At 48.7% G+C, this 19,559-nt stretch overlaps 1 protein-coding gene across 1 annotated transcript in view; it reads right to left on the bottom strand.

The window, feature by feature from the left end:
• Window positions 1-19,559, bottom strand: part of LOC144941642 (putative acyl-CoA dehydrogenase 6) — a 50,926-nt gene that overhangs the window by 22,643 nt on the left and 8,724 nt on the right. The window contains exons 3-5 of the mRNA XM_078867987.1: window positions 8,538-8,667; window positions 2,847-2,953; window positions 651-818 (exon numbers count right to left, since the gene is read on the bottom strand). Coding sequence (XP_078724113.1) covers window positions 651-818; window positions 2,847-2,953; window positions 8,538-8,667 — 405 coding nt within the window. The remainder of the gene's footprint in view (window positions 1-650; window positions 819-2,846; window positions 2,954-8,537; window positions 8,668-19,559) is intronic.

Below are 19,559 nucleotides of genomic sequence, written 5' to 3'. Positions count from 1 at the left end.
GGAGGCCCAGGACTGGTTCATATAATCGTCACGGATGTTGGTCGTGAGCAGGAATCTACCTCGGCCCATCGAATTCAGAGTGCAATGCACTAACCTTGCCACGGTCGCGAGATGTTAACTACCTCGCCTTGTATACAGGATGTCGTGGTATCAATCCCAACCACGACACCTATATATTTGAAGTATGCATGTTCTCCCTGTGGTTGTGTGGATTTCTCGCCAGTTCGTCCAGTTGGGCTATCATTTTTGGCCAGGTCACTTCTTAAAAAGCTATATAGCTCAGTGGGCCTTACCTGGTAAAATAAATAATAGTTTAGTTTACTTCTGCTCCCCATCAAGTGCACACACTTCCACATATACATATTTACACATGCAACAAAGCCATCCAGTCTTTTACAGACTGTTGGGGAAAGTGCTGTTAGCGAGCACATATAAAGACCAACACATCCTACAAAAGAGGTCGTGCAATAAGCACCATGCCCACAAGCGTTTGTCTACTCAATGTTTATGTTTACACTGTGCAATGGACAATCATTTAAGCACGAGTTTAATCCAGCTGATATGAATACATTCTAGGAGTTACAAGTGAATGGCTTAATCGAACATAATTGTGTAAACTTAAAAAACGAGAATCAAACTCTGAGACCCACCTGGGCGATCCATGGGCACACATATGAGCGACTTGTTCTTATGCGGGGGCCCGGCACTCGTGTTGGCCAGCATGCACATCCAGTCCGCCTGGCTGCCCGACGTGATCCACATCTTCCCTCCATTGATCACATACTCATCCCCCTTGCGCTCCGCCTTTGTGTGGATGCCTGTTGGGCCACCCGCACAACAACGCTCTGTGAAGTGACACTGTGACACTGCTGAATAGTTAAAGTTTAAAGTTTGTTTTGTTTAACCCAGGTTAAGACTAATAATAATAATGCAATTTATAAGGCGCGCAAATTTGCGGACGTAACGGCTGCAACTCAGAGGTGCGGAGCCAAGCTCAGAGTCGCTCGAAAGCATGGTTATAAAGGTAAGTTTTAAAGTGTCTCTTGAAGGAGGCGATTGAGGTGATGCTGCGAATGTGCAGAGGGATAGCGTTCATCGTTCCAGACTGTTGGGACTGCCACCGAGAAGCGGCGCATAGACATGACCATCCTGGATCTTGGTATCAAGAGGAGGTCGTGAGTCGCGCTGCGCAGGCATCTGCCTTGTGCTGAGCTGTAAGTTGTCAATAATGAAGAAAGGTATGGTGGGCAGGCAGATGTGAAGGCATGGTGGCAGAGGCAGGCGATCTTGTATATGACCCTACTGGTGATGGGTAGCCAGTTGAGGGCACGGAGACAGGCAAGCGAGTCGAGACGGGGATGAGTGTGGCCAATGACGACGCGTGCTAGGTTGTTTTGTAGTCTTTAAAGTTTTTTTAGGTTGCCAGTGGAGGTCGGGACTAGGATGGAGTTGCAATAGTCAAGGCGAGACCCAACTATGCAACATGCCAATGTGTTGGCAATTTCAGTGGAGACGAGAGGACGTAGGTGTCTGAGAGCTTTCAGGTGAAAGTTACATGAACTGATGATATGATTGGTTTGACGGTCGAAGCATAAAGTTGAATCTAGGATGACACCGAGGTAGCTGAAGTGATCGGTGAACCTGATGCTGTGACCGAAGATGTGTATGTGTGTTGGGAGTGCTGATGAGTTGAGACGTTGCTTGGTACCTAACATGATGGCCACTGACTTTTTCGGATTAAGGGCTAGGTTGTGTGCAGTGAACCACTGTTGCAAGGCGGTGGTACATTCCGAGAGCCTCTCGAATCCAGATGCATTGCTAGAATCGATGGCGGTGAATAGAATAGAGTCATTTTCAAGAGTACCCTCTGTCACCAAAACTAATATAATAAAAACAAGTTCAAGAATGAAGCAAATGGAAACCAACACAAATCAAAGCAAGACAAAAAATAACCACAAAAACAACTGCATTGTAGAAAAAGTTAAAATACTGCACAACTCGTTTTCTAAAAGCACAAGCATTAGTACCATTTCGTTTTTTATGTTTCAAGTGAAATGCCAATTAAACTTTATTTTTATTTTGCGGAATAACATTTTGTTATTGATTCTGTTTTAATTTCGTTACATTTCCGAAGCACTCCTCTATATGGAGAATTGTTATTTTTAAGAAGCTGCAATTTTTTGACATTTTCAGATTTGCAGTTTTTGGGCCTCAATTTTTTTATTGGAGGTCACATATTTGGGCTTCCTCTTCATGTCCAGCCCCTTCCTTCAGGCTCCACCCATTCCTTTTTTTGCCCAACAGCATTCCTCTTTTGGCCAGGATCCTTCCTATTTATGACCGATCACTTCCTGTTAAACCCCTTTCCTCCTTAGACCCTGCCCCTTTATGTTGAGGCCACACCCTTCTCTCTTTACAACTAACTTCCTCTTGTTTAGGCATGCACCCTTCTCTTTCTGCCCCATACCCTCCTATAAGCACTGCAATGTTTTGCTTAGGCCCTGCCGCCTTCCTTTTCAGGCCTGTCTGCTTCCTCTTTAGGTGCCCCCCACTTCCTGTTTAGGACACGCCCCTTCCACTTTATAATCACTCTTCTTGTTAGGCTCCACCCCTACCTGCTTCGGCCCTGCTCCTTCCTATTTTGAACCCACCCATTATCTGAAGGCCAAGCCCCTCCATTTATGTCGCACCCCTTTCTGTTTAGGTCCCCCCCAGCACACAGGCTGAGGATGGTTTGGATGGTGGTGGGAGTATTCATACACAGCAGAAGGGGTAGGGGTGGGTAATTTTCACTGTGATGACCAAAATAGCTCTTAAAGCAGCAATATACAATAAGATGGACTTACTTGCAACGTCTGATCCTCCAGTAACCTCACTCACACCAACACATGCCACCATGTCACCAGCAATAGTTGGCGCTAAAAACTCTCTTCGTAGCTCATCGCTACCAAACCTGTAATCCATGGGCACACAGGGAGGTGGGGCATTAACATAGTGCAATACCATGCCCTTTACAGCAACATATCCAATTGGCATGAAGAATTATACTCTTAGTTCTTTCGGTAAAGTCACGTAGGTAAAAAATGAAATCAAAATTAATAAAAATAAAACAATAAAAATCACGACGTTTCGGAGGGCATCACAAGCTTCCGTCTTCAGGTGAAACCGTCACAGCAAAATATCTATACCTTATATAGTGGTTAAGGGGGGAGGAGCCAGGAAGGGCAGCGGGGGAGGAGTTGTGAAGTGGTCAATTACTGCTTTTGTTATACTGCTGGGTGGGTTAAATGAATTAGATACGATTAAGCCGCTCTTTGTTATGCTGTTTGTGGGCAAGTCACTGTGGGATGAATGGACTCGTGGTCAGGGACGTGTTGCGCAAGTAACTGTGGATGTACATAATAGAAAAGGAGCGGAAATGCCCATGTTTATACCAGTGTTGGCTGACAATAAAGAGTACTGTTAAACGTTAGGGATGTTAACACTCGGTGAAGTAAAATAGTGCCTGTCTGATAAGATGGTCCAAAAGTGTGTAATTAAATCTTTTTTGCATGGTTGATAACATCTTTCCAATGAATACTAAGTTTGTACCCATCATCACGGTTGTCTGTGTTTGTATATCTGAATGGCTTCGTGTACAAACTTTTGATGGTAGCCAGAAGGCTTGCAGAGCACCTTAGTCTCGGAGAAAACAATCTCATGAGAGCCCACCGAGTTGTAGCAATGATTGGCAACGGCGGACGACTCAATTTTGCCGTGTTTCAAATCTGACTTGTGCTCGCGGACACGATCAGAGACATGGCGTTTCGTTTCGATCACGGATTTTATGTACTGTACTGAATCGGACTTGGATCTTATGTTTGTTTAGAATTTTGGAGATCTTTTTGGTCACGCCTGCTATGTATGGTAACGTGACAGTTTTGATCAGAGTTTCAAGTGGCTGTTTCTGTATGGTGGGAGAAACAGCTTGGCGGATGGTGCGTTCAGAGTATCCGTTCATCCTGAGGGCCCGATGTACATGTCTCAATTCACTGGCCAGGTGGTGTTGGTCAGAAATGCCATGAGCTCTGTGGTATAGCGTTTTGATGAGAGAATTCTTTTGAGATGGGTGGTGGTGAGAATCCGGTTTCAAGTAGGAATCTGTGTGGGTGGCTTTCCTGTAAACAGAATACATAGCAGGCGTGACCAAAAAGATCTCCAAAATTCTAAACAAACATAAGATCCAAGTCCGATTCAGTACAGTACATAAAATCTGTGATCTAATTCCATCTGTAAAGGATGTCATCCCTGACTTGCAATACCCTGGAGTCTATAAACTGAGTTGCAGCTGTGGTGACTGTTACATTGGGGAAACGAAACGCCATGTCTCTGATCGTGTCCGCGAGCACAAGTCAGATTTGAAACACGGCAAAATTGAGTCGTCCGCCGTTGCCGATCATTGCTACAACTCGGTGGGCTCTCATGAGATTGTTTTCTCCGAGACTAAGGTGCTCTGCAAGCCTTCTGGCTACCATCAAAGGTTTGTACATGAAGCCATTCAGATATACAAACACAGACAACCGTGATGACGGGTACAAACTTAGTAATCATTGGAAAGATGTTATCAACCATGCAAAAAAGATTTAATTACACACTTTTGGACCATCTTATCTGACAGGCACTATTTTACTTCACCGAGTGTTAACATCCCTAACGTTTAACAGTACTCTTTATTGTCAGCCAACACTGGTATAAACATGGGCATTTCCGCTCCTTTTCTATTATGTACATCCACAGTTACTTGCGCAACACGTCCCTGACCACGAGTCCATTCATCCCACAGTGACTTGCGCACAAACAGCATAACAAAGAGCGGCTTAATCGTATCTAATTCATTTACCCACCCAGCAGTATAACAAAAGCAGTAATTGACCACTTCACAACTCCTCCTCCCCCGCTGCCCTTCCTGGCTCCTCCCCCCTTAACCACTATATAAGGTACAGATATTTTGCTGTGACGGTTTCACCTGAAGATAGAAGCTTGTGTTGCCTCCGAAACGTAATAATATTTTTATTAATTTTGATTTCATTTTTTACCTACGTGACTTTACCGAAAGAACTAAGAGTATGAATCCTTGCAGTCACGAAAGCTTCAAATCTAGAATGAAGAATTATGTTTGTATATAGCATCATTCACGAAAATTGCAGATGAAAATGCTGTAGAATATGTAACGTGTACATTTTTTATTTTAATCCATAGGAAACCAGACAAACAGGAAGGCAGCCAGCACGGGTGTTAAGCTCTGTGGTTCTTTATCAGGATGTTTGACCAAATTCTTGGATCCTTCGGTAAAGTCACGTAGAAGGGAAATAATAAAATAATAAAAATAAAACAATCAATTCTTACGACATTTCGGCCACAACATAAGCAGCCGTCCTCAGGTGAAAAACAGAGCTGTCGGAAAGACAGCGTCCTAATGAACACTGCTAAGCTTGGCAGTGTATTTTAAGCTGGGTGGGAAGAGCAGAGCGCCTTTTGTCTGAAATCCTGCGGCCTTACACGGGAAAAACCACCTCTGCGGTACTAAACTCTACTCACCTGGTATCGACAATCAAGGGTATTTCCCTGTCCCCAGACGACCTGCTTGTTAGTTTTGATGTGGTTTCCTTATTCACCAAAGTTACTGTACTTGACACCATCGCAATAATTGAAGACTTGGTTCATCAAGGACTGAACACTGAGGTACCCCCCCTGGTGAGACACTGCTTAACCAATACATACTTCACCTGGAATGGAACTTTCTACCAACAAACTGAGGGCACTGCAATGGGCTCCCCACTATCTCCGGTTGTAGCCAACGTTTTCATGGAGAAATTTGAGACTGACGCCATCCAGACTGCCACTCTACGCCCGACCTTATGGAATAGGTATGTGGATGACACTTTTGTCATCTTGCCACATGGCCAGCCTGCTCTAGACCAATTCCTCGACCACATCAATTCCATACACCCAGCCATCAGATTTACCATGGAAGTCGAAAAAGATGGCAAGCTACCCTTTTTGGATGTTCTAATAAAAAAGAGACCTGATGATTCAATGAACCACTCTATCTATAGGAAAACTACCAATACGGATGCTACCTAAAACCGGATTCCCACCACCATCCATCCCAGAAGAATTCCCACATCAAGACTCTACACCATAGAGCCCAATGCATCTTCGACCAGAAACACATTGCCAGTGAACTCAAGCATGTACACCAAGCTCTCAAGGCTAATGGTTACTCTGACTACACAATCCGCAAAGCCATCACTCCAACCATGAAGGATCCTCTTGAGGAGCCATTCAAAACCATCACCTGACCCTACATCACAAAAATATCTCCAAAATCCTGAATAAAACAAGATCCAGGACCGATTCAACACAGTACATAAAATCCGTGATCTGGTCCCGTCTGTAAAATGTGGCGTCTACAAACTAAGTTGCCTCTGTGGTAGCAGTTACATTGGAGAAACCAAACAACATGTCTCGGACCGCATCCGTGAACATAAAGCAGACCTGAAACACGGTAGGACGAACACCTCAGTCGTGGCAGACCATTGTTATAATTCAGTGGGCTCGCATGACATTGACTTCTCCAAGACGGAGGTTCTCTGCAAGCCATCCAGCTACCATGAGAGATTCGTTCATGAGGCCATCCACATATATAAACACAGAGACAATTTCAACTGAGAAGATGGATTCTGGCTCAGCAATCATTGGATTGTGTTTACGTTTACGGTGACTTTCAGACAGCAGTCCATTCGCTGGAAGTTACCTGCTACCACTCTCCCATTACATATTTCTTTGCTTCCTCTTAATACCTTTCACGCGACGGTCAATGGTATGGTGTACAGCAGATTGTATAATAATAAAGAGTATAATAGTGTAATGTTTAATATAATGTATAAGATAATACATAGTATCGTAATGGTATAGTGAATATACAGCAGTGTGGTATACAGTAGGGTTTGTCGAATAATACAGTGTAATATTACAATGTCTAGTCTAAGGTATAGGGTAGTGTATAGTAACGCAGTGTATAATTCAATGTTGGGGTTTGTCTATGGCAGTGTATAGTACAGGGTATAGTCGCGTGATGTAGAAAAAATTTAGTTGGAGGCATATTATATTTTTTGCGACATAGAAGTGTAATGTATAATGACTTATTGTTAGTAGCTCAGCTTATTGGAGAGTATATTGATTATATTGATGTAGTTTATATTTTAGTTTTTATCGGTTCACTATATGGTAGTCATTATATAGTGTAGCGTATACCCGGTTACTTAATGTTAATAGCTCAGCTTATTGGAGAGTATATTGAGTACATTGATTATATTGATGTAGTTTATTCCTAGTTTTTCACATCGGTTTATTGTATGGTAATAGGGTAAAAGCAGTTCTTTAGCGTCAATATGCTAAATTCCTCTGTTGATATGTAAACTCCTTTTTCAAGGCGCTCTGCTCCTCCCACCCAGCTTAAAATACGCTGCCAAGCTTAGCAGTGTTCATTAGGACGCTGTCTTTCCGACAACTCTGTTCTTCACCTGAGGACGGCTGCTTATGTTGTGGCCGAAATGGCGTGAGAATTTAATTGTTCTATTTTTATTATTTTATTATTTCCTTTCTACGTGACTTTACCGATGGATCCAATAATATGAATCCCTGCAGTCACGAAAGCTTTAAATCAAAATGTTTGACCAACTCCAATTATTAAAAAAACATGACACGCACAATAACTATGATTCTTCCCAACACTAGACAGTGCCATGTGTGTAATGTAATCTCCTTATCTGCAATACACACAGAAAAGCCCAGACATTACACACAATAATGGGCATTCATGCACGATAATATGTAGTTTAATCATTCTCACCTGATTGGACATACACAGAGTTGTTAATACAGGTCAGTGAAATTCCTCTTGCCTCTGACCCTGTTACCCACAACTAATATTCACCGAAATTCAGTTGAATTGGCCAGGTAGTCCAGCAGTAGCACAAGTGGCTTGCAATCGGAAAGTTGAGAGTTAAAATTGCGGTTGAGGGTGGATTCAGCGCATCATCTTTCTGGGATGATAAAATCAGTACCACTTTGTGGGGAAATCAACAGTGATTGTCCTACGAGAGACTCGCCCTCACCATGGGAATGAGGGATTTCCACCATTTGCACAGCACTGGAAACAGGAGATGAGCAATGCTCATTTGAACAGGAAATTACGTTGACTCGTTTCTACTGGCACTTTGGTCCAAGTTTTGTCGATTTTAAAAAGTACTCGAAAATTGCTTAATTGGAAAACAAATAGTTAAATTCGTCACCCGCTCCTGTGAAAAATAGCAGGACCCTTGTGAAAAAAGCCTTGAGGCATGCCTGGGTACACAATTGCAATCATATTACTTAGCTAAATGCTCACAGACTTACCAGCACCTACATTACTGAGCCATAGAGTTTGCGATGCAATAGTAGAATGTTTAAAGTCAGCATATGCATACTCACACAAACATAAAGCTTAATAATACCTTGCAAGCGCTGGTGTAGCCATGTCCGTTTGTACTCCGATCGCCATGGGAACTCCACCACAGCGGATGCTGCCCAGCTCCTCAGCCACTGCGATGCTGTAGGAGAAGTCAAGTCCAAGCCCTCCATACTCTGGTGGAGACGAAAAACACAACTCAGAGCTTGGGCCATTAAACACAGCCCAACGACTTGCATCCACCAGCTCCCCATAACATTTGACAATAACAGCTACCATTTGCCACAAAGTGGCAGTGACATCACGAGGGTACTTGTGCAAGGCTAGGTGCAGTTTAAGACCACGTGAAATATCGAAGGATCTAGCTGTTTTGGGTCAACTATCTATGGCGGCCAGAAGATGTGGCACCAACATCAAACAGGCTAAACCCACGACACAACAAATACTGACCCCTGGCTAACCTTTCCTACACTACAAGCTCTTCTGACACTCACTTCGGCAATCACACACTTTATGAGTCTTTCATTATCCACTGGTAAGATTCCTAGCACATTTTAAGAATGAAAGATCATACCACTGCTAAAAACACATGAATCGACATCAATAACCCAAATAGCTACAGACCCCTGTCTCATTTACTCTTCCTATCAAAAATACTGGGAAATAAATTCCAACAGCACATGAAATAAAACAACCTCTATTCAACCTCTATTCAAACCAATCAAGTTTTCACACCAACTGTAGTACAGAAACAGCCTTAATACACTGGACTATGCACAACGAAAAATGGATAATCCCACAACCCAATGCAATCATCCATGACCTCACAGCAATTTTGACACTGTAGATGACACCAGACTCAAAAAGGCTCTGTAGTGACTTTTTTTTATCACACAGTTCTCACGCGGTTAACTAATGATGTAAAAAAACACCACTATACTCACATTTAACAACTGCACATAAAGACAAGACCAGTCCAGATAATCGTCACTGGTTTTGGCCATGAACAGGAATCGAACTCGGCTCGCCAAGTTCGTAGCGCAGTGCACTAACCGGTACGCCACCACTCCCCACAACCCCATTCCTTGTTTGGTCCCTTCAGGGCTCTATCCTACGATGACTCTTCAACCATGATGCACTCTAATAAGACCTTGGATTACAACATCACTCCTATGCAGACGACATTAGCCTTCTACTCACCATCACACCAGGATCCACTGATAACAACAAGATAATAACCTCAGGTCTGAATAATTTCAAAACACTAGCCTTTTGCCCGTCTAAGGACGGGTGTATTGCAGTAAATCTGAAATTTGCAAGTGAAAAGCAGACCACGACGTGATATTCATTGCATCAATGCGTGTGCAATTTGTAAGGGCGCGGTGACACAGACCTATTTAATTTTAAGGTTATAATCCCTTGTTCATCATGACGTCATTTTTACTTGTATGTCTCAATAGCGTTACGGAGAACGCGTGACGTGAGGGTTCTGCCTTTGTAGTGAGGGTTATTCGTTTACGCTGAGGGAGGAGGTGCCTCGCCCACGCATGTGGAGTGACGTCACCCACTAATTATTATTAATGGAGGAGGGTGTCCATTTGGAGGATGTCACCTGTTCATGATTATTAATGAAGGGGGCTGTTCGATGTGGAGTGATGTCACTTGCTCATGATTATTAGTGAAGGTGGGGGGGAGTACTCCATAGTGTGACGTCACCCGCTCATGATTATGACTGAGGGGTGTGGAGGTGTCCATTTGGAGGACGTTCCCTGCTCATGAATATTAATGAGGGATGGTCGATGTGCAGTGACGTTCCTAGGTGATTATAGTAGGTATGTCTCGTAAATAATTTTCTAAAACTTAACGTGACATTTTTTTAGCAGGCACCAAACAGACAGACAGGGCAAACGCCTCTATTATTATCACACCTCGTGTTGTGTAGCGGTTAGCCAGCTGCGCTATGAACCCAGCGACCTGAGTTCAATTCCCGCTCATGGTCAACACCAGTGACGATCATCCAACCGGGCTTGGGCCTCACCTAGGTTGACTCAGCCTAAAATTAATATCTGGGGTGGTGCTGGCCACCAACCCCCGAGTGTGCCGTGCCGGTCTTCATAGTCCCTGCACACTCACGGAACTTGCCCCAACGGCCTGTTAAGGATATATGGGGGATCGTTGGAGTGTGTCTATTTGTGTGTACATGCGTAATGCTGTGTTGATAATAAAGGTTTTTGGGTTATATTGCGCAAGTATGTGTGGTAACCCTCCACCACCCAACACAGCCAGTAAGGTTTGTCACATAAACAAACGTGCCAATTAGTTACTACTTCAGCCCACCGGTGTGTTGGAGAGTAAATCCACAACATTCACAATTTGAGTACGACGTTTCACTACATCCAGCATCATCGGGCTATGTGGCAGAATAGTGAAAGCAATCCACCTGCTTCTGGTCTTAAATAGAGCAAGATGATGTTATTACTGTGAGCTAATCAGGTGGGGAGCGCAGAGGGGGGTATTGTAATTTTTCTACAATAGATCGGTAATCACAGTTGATTAGCACGTGTTGCCTTTACAAGTGTAATAAAGGACTTCGCCGACACACTGCTGGGTCTCCGTCTCTCTTTATTCTCGTTGACGCTCGCATTCCGCTGGTCCCGACAGCGGACCGGCTGCTCCTCGCGTGCCCTTCCGTCAGTCGCACCGCTCCCCGCTCCCGCACACCGTTGGCCGACGGTGTACTCGAAGCGTCTCCAGACACGTGGCTGATGGTGCGGGTACCCTCCGGCCACCCAACGTGGTCCTGCTTCGTGATTCCACCAACTGACCCGGAGATCCTTCCTGGATCCCACCTATATTCCCTTCACCATGTGATCCTGTCTCCTCCCTCTCACCACGCCCTTCACCGAACCTTCCAGATCCCGACCTCCGCATAGCACCCTGCTGGCTCCGCCCTTAGGTTCCGCCCCTGCTCTCCTCACGTCCGATTGGACTGGAGGTGAGCGGCGGACCTTCACATATGCCCCCATACTGGGCCCTGCCCCCAATACCCTGGGCCGTATGATTGGCCCAGAGCCATGCAACGAAACCCTGCTTACGCTCGCATTACATGACCCCCCCCCCCCGATGTAAAAGACCAGCCGTCCCGGCTGAATCAGGACCAGACAATGCGAGCGACGGCGTCACCCCCAACAACCACAACAGAAATAACGGAAAAGACAATAATAACAACCAATACAATCAACGAAAGGGATCTGGATCGAGTGCGGGCCGCCGGCCCGTCCTTCACGAGAACCGGCGCCTACGGAGACCACAGTCTGGACGGGGTTGGAGGAACGGCGGAACTGGAATCATCCGCCGCCGGTGGAGGCCCATCCGTCGCAGGAACCCGCGCATCAGAGAGGCCCGAACTTGGGGCTCCTTCCAGCCGCAACCTCGGCGGGGGTTGAAGGGCAGCGGGAGCAGGTACTCCCGTCGCTGTTGTAGGCCCACCCGGTGCAGAATTCCCTGTGTCCGGTAGGATCACCGTCAGCCCGTTTGACACGGGTCGCCATCCGACGTCGACGGCGTGTCCTTAGGCGGGGACTCCGAACGAAGAGGTGGACGAGGTCGACCCTGGCAGTCGCGCGCGAAGTGGCCGAGTCGGCTGCAACGATAACACGCCATGTCAGCCGGCCGGCCGGCCCCCGCAGCGTCCCGGCGATCCGCCGACGAGGGCACCGAGCGTAGCACCATTCCCCTCCGTGGGACCCACTGGCCCGCCGCCGCAGTGAGGTCGCCAGGCCACGCATCGTCCGGGACGAAGACGACCTTCGATGGCGTCCAACCAATGGGTTTTCCATCAATGGCCGGATCGCCCGTCCAAACGGCCAACTGCGCCCAACGATGCAAGTTGAACTGCGCGTCGAGGCACTTGGCCGCCAACCGGGAGGTTAGCGGCTCGTGGCCGCACAGGGGCAGTGGGATGGCGAGGTCCTTGGAAAACTCCAACATCTCCAACAAATCGGGCTCGGTCTCGGGGTACACGGCCATGGCCAGCGCAATCAGAGCACCACGCAAGGCCACGGGTGATTCCTCCGGTGCCCGTTGTCTTTGGACGAATCTGCGGTGAGCGTCGTCTGGAGGCTCGTGCGCTTCCGCCATCTCGTCGAAAGCCCCTTTTAGCGTCGTCTTCTTCCCAGCCGGGATGGAGCGGAAAAACTTTAAAGATGCGTCATCGAGGAGCGTTGGCAGGACCTCCAACGCCTCTTCATCCGTCCACTTGGCGGAGCGGACAGCCGATTCAAACCGCCAAGCGAATGCGCTCCAAACCCCGCCAACGGCAAATTCCTTTATGGATGTCAGACGGTGGCTGCGAGCCCCCCCGCCGCTCCCACCCGAAGTGGCAGCCCCACGTGGCGGCGACAAAATGGCGGCTTCCTGCCGTTTAGTCGCGACCGCGCTCAAGATGGCGGCGTCCTGCCGCGTGTCGGAGAAGGCGGAAAGCCGCAATGGTGGAAGGCTCGGGCCCACCCGAAGTCTCCCCATGCAGCGGCCCGACGCGTGGTTGTCCCGGCGCCGTCGTCGGCGCAACCAGAGTCATCAAATTCAGCAAAACGGCCCGCAGCGAGTCAATTTGCTCAGCCACGTGCCGCCAGTCGCCCTTGGCGCCCGAAGACGCAGACGGCCCAGCTCCCGTGACGATATCTTGCACTCCAGCAGAGTCGCCTGTCGCCGTCCCGTCTGCACCTTCCGTGTCTGGGACCGCCACCGCTTGAGTAAGGTCCCCGTCGTCATCCGAAGAAGGAGTGGGTTGAATCTTCTTTTTGAGATGTTTTGACATCACGAACCGCTTCTGACCCCAGTGTAAAAAAGGACTTCACCGACACACTGCTGGGTCTCTTTATTCTGGTTGACACTCGCACTCCGCTGGTCACGACAGCGGAACCGGCTGCTACTCTTGCGCGCGCCCCGCGCGCGCCCCGCGCGCGCCCCGCGCGCGCCCCGCGCGCGCCCTTCCGTCAGTCGCACCGCTCCCCGCTCCCGCACACCGTTGGCCGACGGTGTGCTCGAAGCGTCTCCAGCCACGTGGCTGATGGCGTGGGTACCCTCCGGCCACCCAACGTGGTCCTGCTTCGTGACTCCACCAACTGACCCGGAGCCCTTCCTGGATCCCACCTATATTCCCTTCACCACGTGATCCTGTCTCCTCCCTCTCACCACGCCCTTCAACGAACCTTAGGTTCCGCCCCTGCTCTCCTCGCGTCCGATTGGACCGGAGGTGAACGACGGACCTTCACATACGCCCCCATACTGGGCCCTGCCCCCAATACCCTGGGCCGTATGATTGGCCCAGAGCCGAGCAGCGAAACCCTGCTTACGCTCGCATTACAGAAGGAATACAATTGTAAGGTGTATTACTTAATACGATTCCAGGCCGCACTAAGCCTTTGGCAAATCATCTTTATCCACCTCCACTTCCATGGTGAACTGAATGGCCGGGTTTTGTGAATTCGTGGAGATGGATAACACACTCCCATTCCTGGATATTTTGCTCGGACGCGGCCCAAATGGTAAAATAACACACATCACACTGATGCCTATCTGAATGCAGGTTCGCATCATCACCCCACGCACAGAAATCCTCGATCATCAAGACGCTCATACCTTGGGTGAAAAGAGTGTCAGATGGTGAAAGTCTGAGTGAGATTAAACATGTTAAAGAAGATTTTAATTAATTGGCTACAATAATGCTGAAATTAACATAGTATTGAATGCCAAACCAAGATCAATCAGCAATAATGCTGAAAGTGATCATGTTATTAGAGTTTCGTAAAAACAAAAAAAATATTAATAAGATTTGGCATGGTACACAACATCCAAAAACTAGTATTTTGTACTAAAGATTAATTGCCAAAGTTATCAACGGAACGTGTGTATCTGATTAATTGCTCGTGTGGTAAATGTTACGTTGGACAGACAGGACATAACATTAGCGTAAAATTTAAAGAACACTAAATAAATATAATACTCACAAACACAACTGTCGGCAGTTGCAGAACATGCTTGCCAGCAAGAACATTCAAATGATTTTGATAACGTTGAAGTGATATATAAAAGTAATTATGACTGGCCCAGACTAATTCGACAATCTATTGAAAATGAGAGAAATATAAATAATTTTAACCGCGCTTAGTGCGGCCTGGAAGCGTAAAGTAATGCACCTTACAATTGAAAATTCCTTATACAGTAAAACCTTGGATTGCGAGCATAATTCGTTCCGGAAACGTGTTCGTAATCCAAAGCACTCGTATATCAAAGCGAATTTCCCCATAAGAAATAATGGAAACTCAGATGATTCGTTCCACAATCCAAAATTACTGTATTCATATAAAAATGATTAATATAAAATACCTTATTATATTTTTATCAGTTAAATTTCATATAAAGTAATCAAATGTATTAATTAAATTTAATCGTGGCTGGTGTGAGGGAGACGAGAGAGAGAGAGGAGAGGAGGGTTATTGTGTAGGACGACTTTCACTTGCAGTACAGTTACTAAAGAACAGTCACTACACTTGGACACAAAATAAAAAAAATGCTTTACGCACACACTCGTGGTCACACCACTATAGTAAATAGTATACGCTCGCACGGATGTTGACTATACGAGTGAGGCACACCGACTGAGACCGAGCATGGGAGACGATTACCCACAATCCCGCAGCGAGAGAGAGAAGAACCATTGGCTCAGTTGTGATCACATGACGCTCGGCAGACAAAGCGTATACTGTACGTACTACAGTACTCGTATTGCAAGACATCGCTGGTTTATCAAATTAATATTTATTTAAAAAAATTTGCTCGTCTTGCAAAACACTCGCAGACCAAGTTACTCACAATCCAAGGTGTATTTGTATATGTGTAGTGGCATAGCGCTGGCTGCTGGAGGAACTGCGGTGTGCGGTAGTACAGGAGGGGGAGATCTAAGAGAAAGGTCACAGTAGGGGCCCATCGGGAAGCCTCGGGAACCCGCTAGTAGGTTCCAGAAAGGGGACGTGGCCGGGGCGGAGCGAGGCCACGCTGAGAGTATAAGAGGGGCCGCTGTGGGGGACCTCGTGGCTGTTGCTGGAAGTGGGATCCCCATCATGCTGCTCAAATCCATCATCGTCACCATCTCGTCGTCATCACTATTCTTCTCATCGTCGTTTCCATCTTTACCATCCCGGGGCGCTGCTAGTCAGACAGCCTACCAACTGTTCTAAGTAGTGCCGCCGATAATAGACGGTCTTAATAAAGGGTGTGTGTTATCCCTATGGTGCTTGTTAAATAAAGAAGTGCCTCCAAGTCTGACTGTCCCCGAGATGATTCACTACATTTGGTGTCAGAAGTGGGGTGAAAAAGAAAATTATTTACGTCAAAAGCAGAAAAGAGGAAGAACTCACCTGTAGTGTCCTCGGAGGATGAGGACGACAGAGACGTTATCCCCTCAACGGCCCCAGAATCCGGGACCCCGGTCATGTGTCCCGAGGCAACGGCACCTTCGGGGCAGCGGGAGCAAGGCACCGGCCCCTCGCAGCCACCGGTGTCTCGAGCAACTGCTCTCCTCTGCTGCGCAGCTGGTGGTCCAACTTGGGGCTGCTGTGCCTGCCGAAGGACCTGCAGGGCAGGGTCTGCAGGCGGACAGGTCGCCTTCGACCGCCGCGCCCGCTCGGGAACCGGCGGGTATTTCGCCCGCGGAGCGGGAGCTGGTTCCCGGCAAATTCTAGGTCGCCATCGGCGGCTTCTGCGGGGGCGCCATTTTAGCAAAGGCGCCTGCCTCCCATCCACGAATCTGTGGCGGTGGGAGGCGACTGGGCAGCATTACAACACCGCTTCAAAGCGGCCTGTACCTTGGTCAAGTGGTCGGAGGAGGCGGCTCTGTGGGCTCTGCCGACGACTCCCTGGCGGTGTTGGAGGCCATCCCGGAGGCGGATTGAGCGACTGCCTTGGGCATGCGTTCAGATGACCGCCATTTTTGGCCCACCGTCCAACGTGCGCCGAAGGTTTGTGCTGCGGTGGCGTGGGAGGCCGAGATGCCTCTCGCCTTCTGCAGCGCACTGCTGGCCTTGGGCCACGCAGCTTATCCGCGCATGGAACAGAAGGTGCTGGATTCCCTGGCGCTGGAAAGGTTGCTGTCGCTGGCCCAGGAGTTGGGCGTCGCTCTCCCCATCACAGAAGAAGTCGACCTTTCGTCCCAGAAGGTGGCTCACTGCATCCAACTGCACGTCAACCTGCAGCAGTGGCCCGAAGTGGCTGCTTGCGTGGGGGTGCCGGAGGATCCGGAGGAGCCTGCGCCGCAGGAACCGGAGCGGGCCTGTGCGTCGTTCGTCCGGGACCCACGTGGGAGAAGAGTCGGGGGCGACGACCGGAGCCGGAGCGGTGGGAGGGGGACCCCCTTCCAGCATGGAGGTCCATGACCGTCTGCTTCAAGTGTGGCCAGCTGGGCCACATAGCCAGGGAATGCCACAACAGCACCGGATCGTCCACCTCGCCTTCAACGTCCTCCACCTCGCCGACATTCGCTTCCTCGGCCTCGCAGGCGAGTCGCGACGTATCAGACACCTGGATGCAAATGTCACCTCACGTATCTCGATTGTTAAGCGTGTCCGGTTCGCACGTCGCCATCCCTCATCTTGTCGCGGTGCGTGAGCGATGGACTCCGGCGTCGGATGGGTGGTCGTGTGGCATAAGGCAGTGGGAGTGCATTGGCGCACCATGTCGTGGCGGCTACGGCAGGGTCGTCCGGGGTGGTTGGCTTTATTCAGGGGATAGAGGTAAAGGTTCTGGTCAACACGGGAGCATCGTCCACCATGATTTCGGAGCTCATTTTAAAATTGTTTCCGCCAAGGACCTGTTGTGTTAACCCAGTCACTAGTGCTTGTGTTGCCGCGAACGTCGGAAGTTTGGGTACTATAGGCCAAATATTGGCAAAAGTCCGCGTTGGGAACATTGAATTGACGTGGCCGGTGTTGGTCTCCAGGACATTGGCTGTGTCCTGTCAGCGGTTGGCCTTTTTGAAGTCTCCAACTCGGTTAGCAAGAGCTAACGCTACAGTTCAGGCACTGGCGAGAAAAACTGTTATGGTTCCGCCAGGTGCACAGATGTTAGTGCCCTTACAGTTGTGGAAGCACCTGGATTTGACAGATTCCGATGAAGGGGTCCATTTAACCCCCTCTAATACAGTGACTCGGGGTCTCGCATTGGTGGGTGCTCAGACCATAGTGAGGGTGGACCAGGAGCCCTTTTTGCAAGTGCTAAATGTGGGGCTAGGGGCTGCGGTGGTCCAAGCCGGGACAGTTTTAGCCCACGCAACGGCCGCGCACTGTGAGGAGGGCTGCATGGAAGCTGCAGAGGTCGTTGGCGTGGTGGAACTGGGAGGCGAGTCCGACGGGGCTTGGATGGACACATTGTGTGGGGAAAATTCTGATTTGTCCGGGAAACAGCAGGGCGAGCTGCGTGCCCTGCTAAGGGAATTTGCCGATATTTTTAGCCAGGGGAAATTTGATATTGGCTGCACTTCATTATTGCAACATCGCATAGATACGTGTAACGCAGCTCCGATAAGGTAGAATTCGTATAGGCTCAGTCCCAGAGAGAAGAACCATGTTTGCCAGGCAGTTGACGAGATGTTGGCTGCGGACATTATTTCCCCCTCTACCAGCCCGTGGGGGGCTCCAATTGTTTTTGTTTAAAAAAACGGGAAGTAAGTCTGCACTTTTGTTTTGACTTCCGCAAATTGAATAAAATTTCCATGGTGGACACGTATGCGCTCCCTCGGATGGTTGACTCCTTCGACGCCTTGTCGGGTACGCGGTTATTCTCGACCCTAAATTTCTTGTCGGGGTTTTGGCAGCTGCACTTGGATGAAGAATCCAGGCGTAAAACCGCGTTCCTAACACCACAAGGGTTGTTCCAATTTAATTGCCTCCCAATGGGGATTAATTCCGCTCCTGCCACGTTCCAGCGGCTTATGAAATTCGTCTTGGCAGGTCTTCAATGGGACTCGTGCCTCATTTACCTGGACGCCGTCATTGTATTAGGGCGCACGTTTCAGGAGCATCTGCAGTGACTGCATTCAGTGTTTGTCAAGGTGCGGGCAGCCAATCTCAAATTTAAACCGCAAAATTGCCATCTCTTGCAAACATCGGTGCGGTATTTGGGCCACATTGTTAACGCGTCTGGGATAGCCACGGATCCCGACAAAACAGCGCGTGTGCGCACATGGCCAACCCTAAGTCAGTGGGTGAAGTTCGCAGCTTTGTCGGGTTCACGTCGTATTATCGCCGGTTTGTCCTCAAGTTCACGACGATCGTAAAACCGCTCCACGCGCTCACTGCTAAGGGCCAGATATTTCATTGGGGGGAGGGGGAGGAGACTGTGTTTGTTGCATTGCGCGATCGTCTCGTCAACACGCCTCCCCTCGGCTACCCTGATTTCTCTCTGCCCTTTGTGTTGGACACAGATGCCAGCAACACCGTAATTGGTGCTTGCTGTCCCAGGTCATGAACGGCATGGAGAAGGTGGTGGCCTACGGGAGCCATGTGTTGTCCCTCGCAGAGCAGTGCTACTGCGTGACGCGCAGATAACTGCTGGCCATAGTTTACTTTGTGCAGCAATATAGGCCGTATCTATACGGACGGGAATTTGTCATGCGCACGGACCATGCGGCCCTTCAGTATTCCTTACGAATTGACCAGCCTTCCGGCCAACTGTCCCGCTGGTTAGAAATTTTGCAGGACTAATCCTTCACAGTCACCTATAGGAAGGGTGTGCGGCACTGCAATGCAGATGCGCTGTCCCGTTTACCACCGAGTGACCAGTGTGCGTGCTTAATGGGTGCCGGTCGATGTAAGCCATCGGTTGCGGGATCGCCACACGCTGTGGTGGCGTCTGTCGATGCGCCACCACTCGCAGCAGATGCACATAATGACGGCACATTGGGTCTCACGCACGCCGAATGGGGACGCCTCCAGACGGAGGACGCCTCCTTGTTGAAATTGCGGCGTCGCATTGGTGCGAGAGGCAGTAAAAACGTTCCAGCAGCGATGTT

This window comes from Lampetra fluviatilis, chromosome 25 (genome assembly GCF_964198595.1).
Source record: "Lampetra fluviatilis chromosome 25, kcLamFluv1.1, whole genome shotgun sequence".
NCBI classification, from domain to species: Eukaryota; Metazoa; Chordata; class Hyperoartia; order Petromyzontiformes; family Petromyzontidae; genus Lampetra; species Lampetra fluviatilis.
The sequence above is the reverse complement of the archived record's forward strand: the minus strand, read 5'-3'. Positions and strand labels throughout refer to the sequence as shown.